Source organism: Malaclemys terrapin, chromosome 9, assembly GCF_027887155.1.
Source record: "Malaclemys terrapin pileata isolate rMalTer1 chromosome 9, rMalTer1.hap1, whole genome shotgun sequence".
Classification (NCBI taxonomy): Eukaryota; Metazoa; Chordata; order Testudines; family Emydidae; genus Malaclemys; species Malaclemys terrapin.
Window position 1 is genome coordinate 29,044,069 of NC_071513.1, and position 21,077 is coordinate 29,065,145.

The 21,077-nt window shown below is 38.4% G+C and overlaps 1 protein-coding gene across 1 annotated transcript in view; it reads left to right on the forward strand.

Moving 5' to 3' along the window:
* Positions 1–21,077, forward strand: part of LOC128843372 (connector enhancer of kinase suppressor of ras 2-like) — a 530,962-nt gene that overhangs the window by 458,046 nt on the left and 51,839 nt on the right. Inside the window, exons 14-16 of the mRNA XM_054040175.1 lie at positions 13,031–13,092; positions 14,489–14,648; positions 15,896–15,969. Of these exons, the coding sequence (XP_053896150.1) occupies positions 13,031–13,092; positions 14,489–14,648; positions 15,896–15,969 (296 nt within the window). The remainder of the gene's footprint in view (positions 1–13,030; positions 13,093–14,488; positions 14,649–15,895; positions 15,970–21,077) is intronic.

Below are 21,077 nucleotides of genomic sequence, written 5' to 3' on the forward strand. Positions count from 1 at the left end.
AATTTGAACCCAACTCCACATTTTTCAAAAACTCAGTGCTGATTGGCTTTCACAGTTATGAATGAAATTGCTTACCTGACATTGGACAGCATCCTACTGGACTCCTCTAACATGAAGATGTCCAGTGAGTCTCTCTCTCTTCAGTTAGAGGTGAGATGCCACTTCTGGCAAAATAGGGGGAAAGCTAGGAAAACATCAAAGGCTAACAAAGTAATTAAAAGTGGGTAGGGAGCTAAGAAAAATACTGTATCTAGAGAAGTGATAGAACAAATGGGGAAAGAAGAATCCTGGAGAAAAACTGTTTGGAGTTTAAATGCCAGATGCCTGATTTTTTTATTACCAATTTTTGTTATTTTAATTAGTTTATGGTAATAAAATAAATCCAAAAGCAGACAGCTGTGAAAAATTGTTATTTTAATTGGTGAAGTGTTAGGCAAGAAAATCCTCATATGACCTGATTCATCACATCAGACTGTGGACAGCTTCCTCATGACCAAAGAGAGAGAACATGACACCAACATCTTAATGCTAAATTAAAGAGTATTCTTGTTCTTACAGTTCCAGCTGCACTGTTAGCGCCTACAATTTGAACACTTCACATTTTTCTGTCAGCTCCATGGCCTGATTTTTCAACTTGCTATTTATTACAAGTTTCAGTAACAAATGGCAGCAAGCTCATGAGACTAGACATACTTGTTCTCCAGAAAGTCATATCTCCAATGAACATCTGATTGTAGCACTGTTCCATGGAATTTACTTCATAATTGTCATTTATATACAGGGGGAGGGGCGTTTCATCACTTGCCTCCACTATTAGATGCAAATAAAGTAAACAACAAAGCTTTTAAGGACCCTTCATAAATTTAATATGTTTATAAAAAAACGTACATAAGTTATTAATATCTCACTTCAAACACCTATTTGTTTACTTCTTTCTTCAGTTGGACAATTAGATTTAATGAAAACTTTTCTATCAGTACTGTTGTTTGATAAGCCTATTTTTCCTCCTCCTGTTTTAGAATATATAAAAATATTTCATCAAAATAAACGTTTGTGGGTTATGAAATATGGCAATAATAAAGTATTGAAAAACTTGCAGACATTTTTATGCTTTTCTGAGCATTTAAGTGCACTAAATGGAAAACAAACTGAATGTCTGAGAGACAAGTGAGCATCACAAATGAATTATACCACTAGAAAGGACACATCCCTGCCATTTCTAATCTAACACTAAAGCTGTGTCCTACCTAATTACATGGCCATTCAATCCTTTTGTGTGTCCCATTTCATATGAATCCCTGCAAAAGATTTATGAAAATAGCTTCTTGTGATTTGCTTTTCAGTGGGCACAGCCTTTATCCCCTCAATACAAGTATCCTGCCTGTAAAAAGAACAGGAGTACTTGTGGCACCTTAGGCCTTGGCTACACTTACCAGCTAGTTCGACGGCTGGAAATCGAAGTTCTGGGTTCGACTTATCGCGTCTAGTCTGGACGCGATAAGTCGAACCCGGAAGTGCTTGCCGTCGACTGCGGTACTCCAGCTCGGCGAGAGGAGTACCGCGGAGTCGACGGGGGAGCCTGCCTGCCGCGTGTGGACCAAGGTAAGTTCGAACTAAGGTACTTCGACTTCAGCTACGTTATTCACGTAGCTGAAGTTGCGTACCTTAGTTCGAATTAGGGGGGGTAGTGTAGACCAAGCCTTAGAGACTAACAAATTTATTAGAGCATAAGCTTTTGTGGACTACAGCCCACTTCTTCGGATGCATATAGAGTGAAACATATATATGCATCCGAAGAAGTGGGCTGTAGTCCACGAAAGCTTATGCTCTAATAAATTTGTTAGTCTCTAAGGTGTCACAAGTACTCCTGTTCTTTTTGTGGATACAGACTAGCACGGCTGCTACTCTGAAACCTATCCTGCCTGTGACACTCTTCCTCTAAATTCTACTTATATCTCTGGCCTAGTGCCACCCCCAATGTTGCCACCAAATACTTTTTCCCCTGCTACATCCTCAGTGACTCTCCTGTACCCCCCAAAACCCTTCCTCCTTCCTGGTGTCTCCAATAACCACACGCATATACTTTTCTGCTTACTCCCTATTCTCCTTACCCTGCATTTGCCTCAGCCCATTCTCGCCCATTCCATACCTCCATGCTGGCCAATCTGTGTCTAAGCTTTCACAGCGAATCAACATTTTAAAAATTAATAATATCTATTTTCTTGACATTTCAGAAGTGAAATTCTACAGTTTTTAAGAAGTTTATTTCTTAAGTTTGCCTATGTATTAAAGAAAATAATTTAAATGTTTTTTTTAAATGTTCTGGAAAAGGAAACCAATAAGTCAGTTGCAAATTAATGACAAGATTCACCAATATATGGGCTGCTTTCCTCCAATTTATGGCTGCTTTATACTACTACAGTGGCACAAAGCAGATAGTTCTTTTGAATCTGGCTCTAAATTTAAAAAAAAATAGATATCTTCAACTGGTTACAGAAAGTCTCAAAGCCGCACTCACAATGGGGTTCTTAGTTAGTGTTCAAGGATGATGTTTTAAATAATTTTAAAAACAAAGAAAAGAAATTCCCAGGCAGAACTATGTTAAAAATAAGAAGGGGAGCTAAGGTTCAGAGTACAAATGTAAGAATTAAGCAAAAATTGAAAAAACGAAAAAAACAAAAAACAAAACTTGTAGGCCTTTTATAAACATGAAAAATAAGTAAAACAGGGCAGAGCTCCATATTTTTCCCTTTGTGGATTACCTTTAAACTGCATTGTAGACAGTTTAATTGTTGTTAACTAGAATGGAGGACACTAGCTTCTGCCTTTGCTGTTGCATAACTATTTAACATCTTCTCTTTCCTTGCACTCTCATTAGCCTCTCTAGGAGGGTTGGAAATATGTACCCACCTTTTATTACAAAGAATCACTGGCCACAACCCTGAGATACAGATGTAGACTTTATTCTGAAGGGCAAGACTGAACCAAGGGCTGGAACAGTAGTTACGGGTCTGGTTCCCTTTGCCTGTATTTGCTGTGGAGTATGATTTCTGTGCTATGGACAAATATTGTGTGCAAGGTAAAAGAAGAGACGAGGGAAGGTTTTATTGGGAAATGAAAGGTTACATATAGGGTAGAAGTTAGGCTGGCAGGAAAGCTGTTTAAAAGAGGTTGGATAATAGCAGATTTTACAGAGCTGAGGAGAGTAGAAGAGGGGAAAATGTTGTTGATGATGTTTGAAGTGTATGGAGTAAGAGTGAGGACACAGAACCAGATGGGAGGAGGAGAAAGCAAGAGTTGGTTTTCTCAGGGAACTGGGTAATACTGCAATGGTTCAGGAGGGACAAAGTAAGGAGCTAAAAGGGAGAGAAGGAGTCTAAAAAAGTTGAGAGAATCACAGGATTTCTGGAGAGACATCTGTGGAAAATGAGATTGTTTGGCAAAGTGACTTTGTAGAGAGATGTCCTAAAGTACTTGGATAGGTTCTAATTAGTATGCCAACTGCTCACATTCTGTCCAGGTCACTTGAGACATCTCCTTTCAAAATTAGATTAGTGGAAAAGGAATGTGCTGAAACTAAGATATGGTCATAAATAATGTGGTATAAATGTAAATTAGCTAATATGATGCTATTCAGACATTTTCTGTCCTCCTTTCCCAGGTTTCTTTCAGCATTGCATGTATGAACAGAGAGTTGTGATTCATGTGTTTGTCAATATAATTCCATATGTGACCATAAGGTACATGTAAATAACAGAATCACAGAAATTAGAGATGGAAGACTCCAATTCATTTGCATTCCCCTGAAATCCACTTTCATTCCATTACTTATGGAGCCAAATCCTACTCCTCTTACTCATCCTAGTATTCCATTGGCATTAGTGGGAGTACTTAGATGAGTAAGGGAGCAGGATTTGACCCTTGGATTATTTCCCTCACCAGTGTTTCTTCTTTCTTGGTGTTTGCACTATTCAGATATTTGTAAAAGATTCTCATATCTCTTCCTTATTCACTGCTTTGCTAAGCAGTACACATTTAGTTCTTTTAATCTTTCCTCATAATTCAGTCCCTCCAGTCACTTAATCATATTAGCTGTATATCCCTGAATTTCTTTGTTTGTTGCCACCTTTCAAGTACTGAGGTACCCTAAGGCTGTTTCTCATATTTTAAATATCAATCTGGGAATTATCCTTTAAATCTCCTTCACCCATATCATAGTTTACTGGGGCATTGTTTTTAGTTTGTTGTGCTTTTGGTTTTCTTAATGAAGAGTAAGGTAGGTCTTATCCACTGCACTATTAAAATCACATTCTTAATTAAGCCTTTTCCGAGCCTTGTTTTATGAAAAATTAGGTGTGCTTAGTCTTGGTTTGTCACAATATTGAAATTACAAATCAATCTGTATGGTTACCCCTGAGGAATTTTTTTTTTAAAAAAGGCAATATTTTCTAAAAGATTTGCAAGTGACACACACAGATGCCATATATATATATGGGGGGAAAGGGATTAAGTTTCAAGATTCTCAAAGGCTGGTGATAAAAAAGTACTATTTGTAAAGATCTTTAAAATAATGGAAAATATCTGTATATTGTCATTTTCTACAGTTTTGTCACTTTGGTAATTTTATTATTTTGTACACTAGTTCACAAGGGCAAGCAACACTTTTGTGGAATTATCTTCAGATGTGGAATTAAGAGTGGGTCAAGAGAATCCACAAATCTGCCCACTTACACCACTTGTAACCATTTCAGCATTACCAGATACACCATTTTGTATGTGGATTTCAAGATTCAAATTCCTGCCCCCCGGTGTGTCCTGTGTCTAAAATAAGAGATTTGTAAATTAGTTTAACACCCTTCCAATAGATATATACTCCTTGGGGTAATTCTGAAACAGATATCATAGCTCTGCCATTTTAAATGTAGAGGGAGCCTATTCTTTCATTGCTCAAACTATTGGAAGCATCCTTAATCCCCATACTCCGCCCCCCACACACACACCAGATTGATCTGACCACATGCCCCTTTTACCTTTTCTCCTTTGGATACAGTAAGCATGAATTCCATAGTGGCCATCATAATAAACATTAATTCTTGAATTTACATGTAGAGCAAACACTGACCTTTCATGAAACACTTGTTCTGTTGTCTGAGATGGCAGATAAATATGTGATGAGAGGTAGTTGTGATTCCTGTACCTGGTAGGCCACTTGAACTTCCTCCAAATGGAACTCTCTCAGCATCATATGCCTGGCTCTTGATAGATGCTGGAGCACTACTTACTGGTACTGATCTGTCCCCACTGATTTGTTCCCTGGGTAGCTGTGCTGTTGTTGATATAGTAGCAGCAGAAGCTCCCTGTGCACAAGCTATTGGTACACATAATGAAACATCCATTCCAATGACTGAGATAGCACACAAATACTGGATGAGAACTAATTGCTGAGATTTATGGGCCTCCCCTTGAAGTACATGTTCTTAGAAAATCTGTTCCATGTGGAACATGTTTCAGATAGGTGGGAATGATGGGTTGACCTCTTGCACCCTCTTTTTTCTTTTGGTTCTTTCTTCCTGGCCCAGAAGCCCATTCCTGCTGCTACCTACTACACTGAAGAAATTAGACCTCTGCTCACTAAAGGCATAAACCTGTGCTATTGACAAATTGTTTCCAGGTGTCACTTATACCTGCTTGCTATCTCCCCAGTCAAGCTAAGGAAAGTAGGAGATGCTGGAAGGAGCTGCTCTTGATGGTGCATCACTACCTTCCATACAGTCTACGAAGAACTCTCACTACACCTCCTCCTTACTCCAGCTTAAATATCACCACTACTGACAAACACTTGATCCCCCACTTCTACTGCTGCTCCCCAGGAATATGGCACTATAATCTAAACATACTTACTCTAAGGCTGCACTACAGGTGGGAGCATCTACTTGTGTGTTTCAATGTTTTTATTGCGTTCAGTTATTGGATTAAGGTAAAAACCCTTGGGGATGAGAATAGCTGAGGTGCATACAACCAGATTTTCTTCAATGTGTTAGTTTCTTTAAATCTTTTCAGCTAGTCCAAATCACTGTTCTCTGTAGTATTATTTAAACATAGGTGCAACTTTTCAGTGAGGTAATTTTGTGTCAGCTAAACATTATGTTCCTTTCTGTGGTTATGCTGAGGTTTGTGTCGCTGCTGGAACTTCACGAATGCAGACTGTTGTCAGCCCTGTGTTTTGTGCTGCTCTTTTAACATCACACTTCATGCTGTGGTTTTGAGAGGAGGCCATAACTGCTGACAACCATGGTACATTCTCTCATCTTCTGGCTGGTTCCCATAGCCACAGTATGAATCATTTTGAAGTTGCAAGTTTAAAATGTTTACTTTTACTCTGTAGCATAAAGTGGATTATTTGGCTTCCTTGCATCTTAAAATTTGAATCTAGAGTTTTGCAAGTTACCAAAGCATTCATTGCTCAGTGTATTTGCTCATGCCCTTTTTTCTTTGTTCTTTTGCCCAACATGATTTTATATGCTGTTCAGCACACAGAAAAAGGAAAATGAGGCTGATTGACTCATAGTTTAAAATTGCAAGTCCCTTCTGTTCTCTGATCTGTTGTGCTTCTATTCTCACCATATTTTATGTTGAATCAGATCTAGAGATTTTTAATGGATAATGAATAATTTGATATAGGCATTCTCCAGCTTATTCTAAGGTACTACTACTCGACTTCTCAACTTGTTCTGTTTGAATTTTTAAAGAATTGTAAGCAATCAAGCTATTTCTAAAAGTGTTCTGAAGATATCATTTATTTATTGTAGATGTCATGTCTTATCAATGTACATTTCAGCTCAAACTATGTAACCGATGCTTTCAGAGTGTGGTTCTTTCCCCCCATCCCCCCTGACTCTAGTGACTAGACCACTTACAGATTTATATGTCTGCTACAGTCTTAGAGATAAAAGATGTAGGTCTTTTAACTCAGGCGTAGAGGCTCTTGATTATAGATTCAGAAATTTCAGGTTCATTCCTTGCTATATATGACCCACCCAGGGTCATTATGTCACAGCTGCATGGCTGTGAAAAGGCTTCTATAAATAGCAGTCATTGTGCTCCCAGCGCTCTGAGGAGTGGGGATTGCACACTCTGGATCCTGAAAATGGGATGGAGAGGAGCAAGGGCCATGACACAGTCACCTGCAATGGCCCACGGAGAAGGGACAGTGTATTAGAGCTTAGGGTTACCATATTTCAGCAAGCAAAAAAGAGGACGGGAGGAGTCCCGCCCTAGCCCCGCCCCTGCCCTGCCCTAGCCCCGCCCCTGCCCCACCCACTTCCCACCCCCCTCAGAACTCCCAACCCTCCCCCCCCGCTCCTTGTCCCCTGACTGCCCTCTCCTGGGACCCCTGCCCCTAACTGCCCCCCAGGACTTTACCCCCTACCTAAGCCTCCCTGTTACTTATCCCCTAACTGCCCCCTCCTAAGACCCCCCCAAATGTCCCCAGGACCCTATCCCCTACCTGTACCCTGACTGACCAAAACCTTATTCACACCCCCAGAAAGCTCCCTCCCAAACTCCCGACCCCCCCGTCTCTTGACTGCCCCCTCCAGAACCTCCCTGCCCCTTCTCCGACCTCCTGGCCCCCTTGTTGTTGGCCTTTCTTCACCTAACGTCTTGGTAAACTTGCTCAGGAGCTGCCTGAGCCGCTGGGCAGCAGCGGGGGAGGAGCTCCAGACTGCCGGAGCCGATCTGCGATGCAGGGAGGGAGGGAGGGAGTGAGTGAGCTCTGCTGCAGGGGGAGGAGGGATTCCCTCTTGCTGTCGGAGCCCCATGTAAGTGGCACCATCCGGCTGCCCTGTTAGCCGCGCGTGCTCTGCAATGGGGGGGGGGAGTCCGGACATTAACAAATTCCCCCCGGACGCTATTTTTAGTTCAAAAATCCGGACATGTCCGGGGGAATCCGAACGAATGGTAACCCTATTAGAGCTGGAGTTCTCAACCTTTTGATTTCTGAGCCACTCTCCCCCCCCCCCCCCCCCCGCTCTAAAAACTCCACGGCCCATCTGTGCCACAACTGTTTTCTGCATATAAAAGCCAGGGCCAGCATTAGAGGGTAGCAAGCAGGGCAATTGCCTGGGCCCCCATGAAGCTAAGTTGCTCAGGCTTCTGCTTCAGATCTGGGTGGCAGGGCTCAGGGCCACAGGCTTCAGTCCTGTGTGGCAGGGCTTAGCCTTTCTGCCCTGGGCCCCAATGAGTCTACCACTGGTCCTGCTTGGTGAACCCCCTGAAACCTGCTTCATCCCCATTCACAAGAAGCATAACCAGAGAGTGTGTCTCTTTGGGCAGTCTGCTTGCACAGCACCTTTTACTCACTGCTCTAGTTTAAAATAAATACATAAAAGCCACAATACATTGTTTAATTTTTTTGTCACTTTTTCCCATTTAACATCCATTCTCTGTCCTTGTTTCCAATATTTCTCCTACAAACTGAAACATACTGTTGGTCTTTCTCTCTTCAATCTTCCATACATGCTTGAAATACAGTTCCCCCATCCAGCAGATGGAGAGAATTTACTAAGTCTTTGCATGACATCATACCTGTTACATTTATGGATTTTGTCAGTCTCAGAGTTCAACTCTGTCTATCTGCAGCACGTCAAACATCGTACTGTTGTTGGCTGGGAGAGTGGCCAGAACAAAAGAGAAAATGGAGCAGGCCTAGAAAAATGAGAGAATGACTCAGAGGCTAGAAGAATTTCTAGACACACATTAGTATACAGCTGCCTCCGGAGCACTGCTATAGACAGTGGCAGCCTGTGGGTATTTGGTCTGGTGTGCAATGAGCCAGGCTTCACAGGAGTACAGCGTAGCTGATTCCTGCGAGAGATTCAGGGCCAGAAAGTGCTCATGCTGCCAAATTGCAGATCACTTCTGGCTGAATTTTAAGGGGACAACAAGCAGGCCTATGGTGATGCTGAGAAAATCCCTCCCATCCACCACTGTCATTTAAAATTATGCCTGGCTTAAGCCTTTCCAGCATTCAGAATCCTATCTTCAGATGCTGCTATTATGTGGTATGCTTGTGCAGTGTTTAAATTATAACCCTCGTTAAATATTTTTAAATTAATTACTATACATTTTATAATCTATACTCCACCATTCAACCCTTACTTATAAGAAGTATGTTCCTTAATGAATAATAATTAGACTATGCACTTATTACAGAACCTTCTATCAGAGAAACTGAAATCCCTTTACAAAAATAAGTATGGTGAGCATTCTTCTGATTTTACAGATGGATAAACTGAGACACGTAGAAAAGTGACTCATCCAAGGTTACACAATGAGTCACTGGTAGAATCATCAGTTGAACCCAAGTCCCTTATGCCCTATCCTCTGCTCTAACCACTAAATTGCAATTGCATCTGTACCCAAACCCCTCTCTAACTAATACAATCATAAATTTTTAAAGTAGTAAAAAATAGTTGCACTTATTTGTAACTCTGTAACTGCACAATTTTTTTCAGGTTCTCATTGTTATTTCATAGCTCCAAAGGACTGGTGGTATTTACAGCTTCCCTCTGTGGTCCAAACTATAGTCACAGTCTAATAATGCCATCTTGTTGGGATTTATACTTAATCTTTGCTTTGTGCTGAGCTAACTCAGAATATCTGATGTATCTGCAAACAGTCTTGCACTGTTGAGTAACTTTTCAGCTATTTTTGTCTCTCATTTCAGGCTAGACTGTCAGGGGAATTTCTGATGAAAAGAACAGCATAATGGGGTGTATTTGCAGTGATATTTGTTGGCCTTTTATGTGGTCTATTTATTCAGAAAAATGCTACTTTTACAGAATGTCCTCCCTGAACAGAAAGACCTTGCTAAGCTAATAGACCACTGAATGCCCATGTCTCATTTTATACAATTTTTATAATATAGAAGAAATGGTAATGGAAGGAATCTGGCCCAATATAATTTGAATTCTGTCAGTTTTCCTGTAATAAATATCTGTTTTCAGGGGGAAATAACTGAACAGTAAGAATTTGATGAAAATTGAAATTCAGCACAAAGTTTCAACCCAAAAACAATATTTTTGCAACAAATTTAAGAATACTCAGTTTTGTATGTTTAAATTGGCTGTGTGGAAATAAAAATATAAGTTCACCAATTTAGAGTACTATCTTAAACTTTTCACTGTGGTCTAAAACGGTAAGCAGATAGTCTAAATTAAGCTGCCATCCCACATTTGTTTATTATTATGATCTAATATTATATTCAGGGCTTCAGGTGTTCTGCACTTCATGGCTACGGAACTTGCTGCGCACAGCTGAGCTTCAGAATCTAAATTTTCTTTTTTAAAAAGCCCATGTTTTTAGCCCATATTGGTTGCAGAGATAACATTGAAAACAGGAATGGAGTATAAACTAATGTCTGCCTGCATATGCATATAGGCTGAAACAATAGGTCTTAGGTAATATCTGCCCCATGTATTCCACTTGGTTGTTAACTCTGAAGGATAACATTTTAATATTAACAATAATTGTCTCACTGATTATCATTTTAGCAGAAATATCCAGTTAATGTGCTTTTCTCACAATCTCAAACTTCCTCCCATACTTCTCTAGGGACCAGAAGTCGTAGCTATGTCCTACCCATCTGTAAAAATGTTATCTAGCCCTATGACAATTTCTGAGATGAAATAAGGCATTATCAATTCAAAAATATACAACATGTTGAAAATAAAATGTGGAGACATAAAATAAATTTAATATCAAAATAAATAACAGGGCTGGGCTACTGTACTGATTATATTATTCATGTCTAGGCATGCATATCATGGACATCATCCTGATATCTGAGTCTTTCTTCCTACCCATTCCCCTTCTCTCCCTTTAGCCTTCAGCAGATCTTTTTTCCTTTCCTCACTCCCTTTTCTTGCTGTGTTCCAGCCAAGCTCTTCCCCTCTCAGATTGTAGTATATTTTGTTTTCATTTTGTTCCAGAACTGAAGTAGGAGGAAGAGATTATGTAAACCAACAAGAAGAGCCCTGCTGGCCTGTAGGGTGAGATGGGAATAGAAATGAGATAAAAGACCCAAGGCTGCTCCCACTGAACAGTAGCAAAGCTCCCATTGACTTCAGTGGGATCAGGATACAGCCTGAGGGAGGGTAATGATTCAAAGGGATTTGGGGTTTGGTTTTTAAAAATGTTTAGAAAACAGTTTCCCTTTAAACAGTTTCTCAGCCCCATTCTCTTTGCATTTGAGGGGTTTCTTTGTTTTTGGAAAAGGTGAATTTCTTTGTTTTTTCTGCTTTTCATATCAGTAGTGATGTTCTTCTGTTTCATGTTAAGGAATTAAGAAGCTAAGGTGGTGTCATTTTTGCTGGTAATCAGCTTGAAAATCCTGAGAACAAGAACCAGTCTGGGCAGAAAGTGATTATAGCAGCAAACCAGAGCAAAAAGCAGTGCAGTGTGGTCATTGAGAAATAACTACAGTGGGATTATGCAAATACTTGCACAGTTGACAGGAAGGGGTGTCACCCATTAAAGGGATTCACATACTATACGGTTATTGAGAAATAGCCCTACAAAGACAAATCAACCCCTTGGAGGCAAGCAGAGCCAAAGAATCATACTAAAAGGGGAAACAACCACTGTACAGTTAAGTCTCAATGACTGTACAGTTTCTTGCACTCTGATTTGCTTAGATTATTGTATCTATTGCTTATGATTATGATCTACTTCCTTAAAAAACCTGCTGCTTAACCACAACAACTTCTTCAAGTTACTAGAGTGTTACAGATATATGTTTAATATGGTAAAAACACCTGAAATACATGTACTTTTAGTGATGGATGTAGACATTATATTATTTTTTATTTATTTGTATTATGGTACCACCTTGAACCCCCTGTTAAGGATTAGGACCACAATGTGCTAGGCACTATACAGACAAATAGCAAAGATGACAGTCCCTGATCCAGAGAGCTCACAATCTATATGTCAGACAGAACAAAACGGATGAAAAAGACGGCCTTTCATTTACCACGCGACCCTGTCCTACATATGTGTCTGTGACACCATGAACTCCTTGCCTTTGCTCTGCCAGTGACTACAGCCTCAGCTGCCAGCAGTCCACTTCTCCCTCAAGCTGGCCTGTTCTTTCTCCCGTGCCATTCCCATGCATAAAAAAATCTCCCCACTCTCCATGAAATAATTCTTATGTTTTAAAATGTATAAAAATGACTTACTTTCTATTGTTTTCAGAATTAATGGTATATTCTGTGGTCACAAAAGAATGGTTGTTATTCACACTCTAAGAATAAAATGATGCTCTGTTTCTAAATTTTGTGTGTCATTTCATTGCTACAGCAGACATGTACATGGATATAATTGGAGGATGTGTATACGAGTTCCCACTAATATGGCATTAAACAAAGGCTAAGATCACGTATTAACTTTATAAGATTCGGGACAGAAATTTCTCCTTGAATTGATTAGTTGTGGTGTAACAGTTTAATTTATTCTTAAAATGAATGAATATGTGACTTTTTGTTATTATATAATGCCTGTGAAACCCTCATGAAATTATCTCCTCACTACTGCATAAGGATTCAGTCAGAGAGCTCCTGTTGACTTAATGGGGAGGCATGTGGCAAAATACCCCAGGTAGCTCTGTGAAAATAGAGATGTATGCTTATTTGTTTAGCATTGCATTGTTCTGCTTGTTTGTTGTTTGTTTTTATCCTCCTATTATTATAAAACAAAATAACACCAAAGGAGATTATAGTGATTGCTCAGTACCGCCAATTATTACTACCGTTTTGTTGCTACCTAATAACTGCAATTTGTGTTACTTTTGTAACCATATTTTATTATATGATTATTAAAAACTAAGATTTTCTCATGCTTGAAATGGCAGAGATAGGAAGATCGTGGGCACAAACAATAATTAATGAAGAGATTACAGTATATCAACATAATAACATGGTTTAATATTGCATGCACAGGTACTCATCCATACTTTTTTCTCTCCTTATAGTCTTTCCACTACGCTTCCCTGAGGGTAAAAACCAAAAAATGGTCCAAAGGTAAACCATTGGCGTTAATAAATATTCAGAATTTAGAAAATGAAGGCCCTATTATGGCAATGGGAGGTGTGTGGGTCACGTATACAGATCCACTCTTGGCATCAGACCTAATTCATGTATTTCCAGATATCATATATATTTATCTACATGTTTGCTAGTAAATACTCAAGGGAACCGTACTATGGACCTGTTATCCCATTAAAATCAGTGTTCAAACTTCCTTTGATTTCAGTGGGAGAAAGACATATATTATGCCATTTCTTACTACTTTATTCTTTAAAAAAAACATAAACTATTTGAGAATATCAAGAAAACAAACTTTTGATAAAAAGTTATAAAATAAAAAGGCACTTCTTTTGTCATTCTATAATATATTTAGGGAATTAAAAATAATCTGGTATAATTTATATATAGTACATGCAAACTGGCCTTTTTATTCTGTTTGTAGTTTTAACTCACTGCCTAAAGACTTCTCCTTTACTCAGTCAATAAATTTGTAGTATTTCTAAAGCTGATCAGGATGCAGTATCTTATTTTGAAAAGAACAAAATATTAAGATCAATGGAATACGATCAAGAAAGGGGTAGTAATTTAATGTGATCTAACCTTCTGGCACTGCTTCACAGCTGTCAGACAAATATAATTTATGTAAAAATGTAAATTTGATTTTTCACAGTAAAGCATCTAATGTTTTAATTAACTTTGCCGTGGGCTTTTAAGGAAAAATTATACAATACTAAGAAAAAATTATGTTTGATAGTGATATCTGTAAGACAGAGTGACATTTCAGGGTTATCAGCTAGGATGTGTTTAAACTAAGTTCAGTAAATCTAGAATATTGTTGATGAATTAAAATCAGAATACAAATATTGTGGGCATTTACTGTTCCATGATTCCTATGGAATGATGATAAACTTCCTTACCAGAATTTGACTTATTTTAGGGCTGCTAAAATTAAGAACTAAAAACGGACTGAGGAAGTGGTGTTTGGATTTGGATCAAGATTTAAGTTTATGCCACTTAAAGGCCAAATCAGGACAAGGTTTTTGGTTTGGATTTGATGATGCCAAAATATCACAAACTATTCTCATGAGATTTTGGCCCCATATGACAAAACTCCTTTGAGATTAAATAATTGGATACGATTTTATTCAATCCAATCCAGAATTATAAACCATGCCTCTTCTATTTTTGCATCCATCTGGAAACCAAAATCATAGGACATGTCTAGATTCAGGAATTATAATCTGAACACCCTCCGCCCTGAAATTTGAAGGGTTTCAGTTTAGAGTTTCCTGTTTTGGCTCATCACTAGTTTTAAAAAGTAAGTTATTGTATTTATTTTTATAGCAATAGGATCCCTCAGTCTCTCACGTTATCTTCCCATTTACAGGGAGCTCTCTGACTAGTGGGAGCAGGAGGCGGATTTCCTGCAAAGACTTGGGCCATGGAGATTGTGAGGGCTGGCTGTGGAAGAAAAAAGATGCCAAAGGTTACTTTACACAGAAATGGAAAAAATACTGGTTTATTCTGAAGGATTCTTCACTGTACTGGTACACAAACCAGAATGTAAGTATATGCTACGCTTGAAAGAAAGAAAGAAAAAACAGCCTACATTAAATTTTGCTACTTTTTAAATAAAGGAAGCTAATATTTACCAATTAGTAGTTAAATACGCAAAGTTTACTGTATTTCTGCTTGGACATGAGTCTGTGATACATGGGTCTGGACAGGAAAAAATTCAGCTGCAATGATTCAGTTGAAGTTTTCAATCATCTATGTGTGAGTCTAACAATAAAATAGCAAAAAAGCTACATGGCATTCTTCAAAAACTACAAGGGCCAGCAATAAACAGTACTTCTTTTCCATATTTGTTATTACCAGTAATTAGGTTAACAAGATGTTTGCTGTCATCTTGCCCTATTATCAACAGTGTGGGGAAATTCAGCCATGAGTTACACTTGGGATGAGTTCATTCCTACATTCTAAAAATTAAACCAAATGTGAAAACCTGACTCATGAGAGCAGTTGATTTGAGTCATGGAGACTTATTTTTAAAATTTGGTTTTCTTAGATTATGCTGGGGGTAATAATAAAACAGTATGAGTGTATGCTTGTGTTGTGTGTATATTGGCTTACTGATGTGTCTGCAGATGTTTGATGGTGCTCCTTATGTGTGCCAGTGGTTCCCAGGCTGTGTGGTACATGAACCATCAGTGATCTGCGCAGCGCTTATGGGTGGTCTTCAGAAAGCTGGCTGGTCAAATTGTGCTGGTCTTCTTCTTCCACTGTTAAATCACGTTTAAGAAAATGAAAATTACACGAAATACTTTCCTAATATTACTTTTCCATGCAAACAATTGTTGAAATTGCCGCAGTAATGTTTTCAGTCACCATTAGGAAGGGAAGTGTCCACAATACATTCACTTTTAAGATGTAATATACTCTTTAAAAAAATCTGAGAACCTCTCTGTAGAGTTATTAATAATGGGTTCAAATACCTGGTATGATGTTGAAAGTAGTTTTCACATTTGAATGTTCTCTGTATTGTCTTTAACACAGAAGGGCTGGTGTTACTGTGGCATGATTAGAGAACTGACAAGTCAGTCACTTTATAAAAAACTGTCAACAGCATATGTTTAAGTAAACTATCTTCATGAATTAACGGTGTGGGAACAATGTATTCTTTATCTTTATTAATTTGACTTGACCTGGCTTTGGACCATAAGTCACAGCTGTACAGTTCTCACCTCTCATTTCTCTCTTTCTCAATAATGTACTCATTTTCACCTGCACTTCCTCCTCTCTTGTGATAGGATGAAAAAGCAGAAGGATTCATCAGTTTACCTGAGTTCAGGATAGATAGAGCCATTGAATGCAGAAGGAAACAGTGAGTATGAGTCAAACTGTTCTACAAATGAAAGGACCACCTTTGTAAGGATATTGTGTAAAGTATGGCACTGGAGAAAGTGGTCTGTCTGTCTTTATCTGCAATCTGTACTAAGAATGCAAAAAGTTCCAGAAAAGGAGTTATATAGAAAACCCTAAAACAGACCGATATTGTTTTACAGCCTCATGGGCAACGGTGTTTCTTATTTACTTTAAACATGTAACTTGGACTAAGTGGCATAAGCTGTAATGCAAATACAAACAATTAGAAAATTCTTTTCTTAGCTATCCAGATACCCAATTCCTATTTTAATTAAATGAAAGACTCTGGGGGGGAAAGTATATTAATTAGGAAGTAGATAAAGATTTCTTACTGTGATGGGATTTACAGAACATAAGAACGGCCATACTGGGTCAGACCAAAGTAGACCAGTATTCTGTCTTCTGACAGTGGCCAATGCCAGGTGCCTAGAGGGAATGAACAGAACAGGTAATCACCAAGTGATCCATCCCCTGTTGCCCATTCCCAGCTTCTGGCAAACAGAGGCTAGGGACACCATCCCTGTCCATCCTGGCTAATAGCCATAGATGGATCTAGCCTCCGTGAACTTATCCAGTTCTTTTTTTAACCCTATTATAGTCTTGACCTTCACAACATCCTCTGGCAAGGAGTTCCATAGGTTGACTGTGCGTTGTGTGAAAAAATACTTCCTTTTGTTTGTTTTAAACCTGCTGCCGAATGATTTCATTTGGTGACTCCTAGTTCTTGTGTTATGAGAAGGAGTAAATAACACTTCCTTATTTACTTTCTTCACATCAGTCATGATTTTATAGACCTCTATCATATCCCCCCTTAGTCATCTCTTTTCCAAGATGAAAAGTCCCTGTCTTATAGCTGGGATTATGTTTTCCAATGTACATTACTTTGCATTTATCAACATTGAATTTAATCTGCCGTTTTGTTGCCCAGTCACCCAGTTTTGAGAGATCCTTTTGTAATTCTTCGCAGTCTGCCTTGGACTTAACTATCTTGAGCAATTTTGTATTATCTGCAAATTTTGCCATCTCACTGTTTACCCCTTTTCCCAGATAATTTATGAATATGTTAAATAGGACTGGGCCCAGTACAGACCCCTGGGGGACACCACTATTTACCTCTCTCCATTCTGAAAACTGACCATTTATTCCTACCCTTTGTTTCCTATCTTTTAACCAGTTACTAATCCATGAGAGGACCTTCCTTCCTAGCCCATGTCAGCTTACTTTGCTTAAGAGCCTTTGGTGAGGGACCTTGTCAAAGGCTTTCTGAAAATCTAAGTACACTATATCCACTGGATCCCCTTTGTCCACATGCTTGTTGACTCCCCTCAAAGAAGTCTAGTAGATTGGTGAGCCATGATTTCCCTTTACAAAAAACAAGGCTTGATACACCGTTTTCACCACAATAACACAGATTTTTGTACTAAATGAATTATAGATGACTAATGTTGCAACCTCAATGTATTTACTATACACTGTATTTTGTAAACAGCATTCAAATAAACATATAAACTCATATATGCTGCTCAGAATGCTGACAACACAGGCTCAGAAAGCCAGGGAGAATGGCACATGTGCTGAGCCTCAGCCAATCACACTTCAAGCTTTCTGATTGGCTGAACCCAGGATCTGGAGCCAATCAAAAACAAGCAGCAACCCTACCTGGCAACAAGCTACCTTGCTGACTAGAAGCCAATCAGAAGCGACCCCTTCCAGCTCCATACCAGTATAACACAATCACGAACTGATTTCAAGCAAACTTTATGCAAATCGAGCATTGTAAGGGTGAAACAAGCTTCGGTAGGAGTAAAACAGGCAGTCAATTGAAAAGTGTCGTAAGTGACATCCAACATAAGTCGGGTGTCGTAAATCGAAGGACTTATAATACATATAATTAGTTAGTGTGCGCCATCTAGTGGGCACCATAAGAATGTTCCATTCCTTTTAAGGGGTTGTTCATTCTGGAATTCACTATTTACATTTGCAAAACAGAATTTTTCCAGTTAATTCAATTCGCAAGTAATATTTATAACAATTACAATATTAACAGTGTTTTTGTACTTTTGCGTATTTACTTAAACTTTTACATCATCTCCCCAACTGGTATTAATAACTCATTTCTCATGGATATTTTGTCCTCATAACTTCATTAAACATCAAATTCTGGTCATAACAGATTGTGATACAATTGAATCATCCACAAATGACCAGTAATCAGTCAGTGAGATAAGAGTATAAAATGTCTATGGGTGAAATTAACATTTACTACAAGGCCAGCTCAAGGCCTGTAAGTAACTTTAGTCCTGTTTCATGGGCTGAAGTGAGACTTAAGTGGGCTTTATGCTTAGCCATTGCCCAGGGGTGAATTTCACCCCAATGAATAATTAATTTGCCAACAGATTTGTACAGGCAGAGGATTCTGTATTCTTATGCTGTTTCCACATTTACCGCCTTCGAATGCATTTGTCTCGGAAAATTCTGTTACTGTATGTATTAATGTTAATGATGGGGTGTAGAAGAAATCAGCAAAACTGGGATTTCCATAGCTTTGATTTGTGTCTCTGAAAGTCAGAATAAATCATAATGGTAAATATTACAGTGTGGTTTACATTAAGGATATTAATAACACTAGTGTTCATCTCAGCTTTTTTCATAACTATATATTTACTGTTTGCTGAGCCAATTCTTACATCTATTAATTATCATACAAGCCTGGGTATTCTAATTCAGATATTGCAAAATATTATTAATCATGGAATATATCATAAATAATCAAAATAATGGATGCCTTCATTTCCTGAGGACTTCGTTTCTTTGTCAAGAATATCCCCTATCATACAACTATGGAAATGTGAGCTACACAAAGCTAGTATCGCTCTCAACAGCTATTTTATTGCAAAAGAGGATGACTCAGGAAAAGCAGAGGTTTTTTAAAAAAAAGATGCATACCTATATGTACTGTATTGGGCCAGTCTTGCAAGGTGATGAATGTTCACAATTCCCATTGGGCCTGATTGTGACCTCATGAAAGTTATTCCATTTAAATCAATGGAGTTAAATCCGCCTGATGCCAGCATGATATGAGAATCAGGCCTACTGACTACAATCCTTGCCTAATATAAATCTGTCAATCCACTGAAGTCCATGAAGCATGGCTGAAGTACACTAGCCAAGGAGCTGGGGCCATTTTCTTTAATGGGAGTTGAGAGAGCACTAGGAATATAGGACAGAGCCTGTAATCTTATGGCTGCTTTCCCTCATGCCATTCTAGGCATCTCACGGTAAAACAGTGCAGCCAAGATTCTATTTAAAATTGCACTTATATAAAACAAGTACAAATATTAAGACACTCCTTTGATGCCGCACTAATGGCTTTCCCAAACAAAAGAGTTTGGCACACACTTTTAAGAAACTTGTTCTGTAGCTCAGCAAAGACCTGGAAATTGCACACTGCACAAACCTGGACCCAGAAAAAATACATAGCCATCACCCTTCTGCCTGAGGAAATCCTGAGGCCAGAATTCAACCTCCCTCAGAGGGCAAGAGGATGTCTATGATACCAGAAATTCAGTAAAAAGACATGAAACTCACTATTATGGTAGTAAATTCTGTGATAAAACCCGTAATAAATTATAATGTCACTATAAAGTAATAGTAATTTCATTTTGTTTGCTTTGCTTTTTACCATATTTATTAAAGGACCTTTTTCTAGATACACTACAGTACAGATTATGATGAACCATTATAGGAGTTCAACAATGAGCATATATATTTGCTAAAGAAACAACACCACATAAATATAGCTGCAGCAAAATGTACATGTGTGCATGCACATAACCCCCACACTGCTACTGGAAAACTGTTAATAAAAGAGGCTAAATATATCTGGAACCATCAAAATGCATCATAAATGGCATTATTGCAAGGCCTAATCCAACTCCCCTTGGTGTAAATGAAATAACATTGGAGGTATTTGGAGGTAACAAATACGATATCTGATATAAGATCAGATTCTGAAGAGGACAGAAGGAAAGGAGATTTCCTCTTGTTAAAGTATAAATAGACTGCTTTGCTTTTATAAAAAAAAAATTATTCAGTTAATTGTACAAAATACATATGTGATGGGTCAAATTATTCCTTGGTGTAACTCCATTTATTTCAGTGGTAACATGAATTAGTCCCCTTATGTGTTTTTTGGTTTTAGCCATCTTTCCACATGTGCAATATTACTGGATCTTCTAATCAGACTAGGCCTGATTAATTTCACATGCATTTTCCTGCATATCTTATAACATTAAGTTTGTGTACATACAAAAACTTCTGGTGTTTGTGAAAACATACCTGCAGATGTAAAATCAAAATCATGTCCTTGGACATCTTACTAAAAATAAAAATGCGGAACCTAATATTTATACTTTTTAAATATAAAATTAATTCTGGTCCAGATGTAGAAACAATTTTAAAGCCATTAATACAAAATCCAGCTATTAAAGATAATCAGTAATGAAAGAATTAATATGAAGGAAGTGGGACGATATGTGGGTATGACTACGCTAAGAGCACTTAGGACTTATATAGCACTTTACAAATGTTATCTAATTGCAACAACCAAGTGAGGTAAGTATCCCTTTTTTGTAGACAGAGAAACTGAGGCAGAGAGATTTGTGATTTGCCGAAGGCTGCATAATAAATGGCAAAGAATGAATTAGAACTAAGCAGTCTTGGCTCCTAGCCTTGAACACCATGTTACCACCAGGGTTTATCATATTTTTTCGTAGTGTGAATGACAGTGTCTTGTGAACCACCACTGCTCCCATTCAGATGGGCACCTCACCTCAATTTTGTGCAAGCCACCTGCCCCTTAACTTGGGAAGACCACTTACCTTCCAATTTTTACTTTGCAACATCCCTGTGGTAACAAATAATAGAGTATTTAGCTAATTGTTATTGTCCCATGGGTGGCTTTGCTTCCTGACAGCAGTTCCTCTTTCTTTGCATCCTCTTACACAGCAACAAATACAAGGACTCCTTCTTCTTCTTTCCAGCTCCTTTTATAGGCATCTAAGCTGT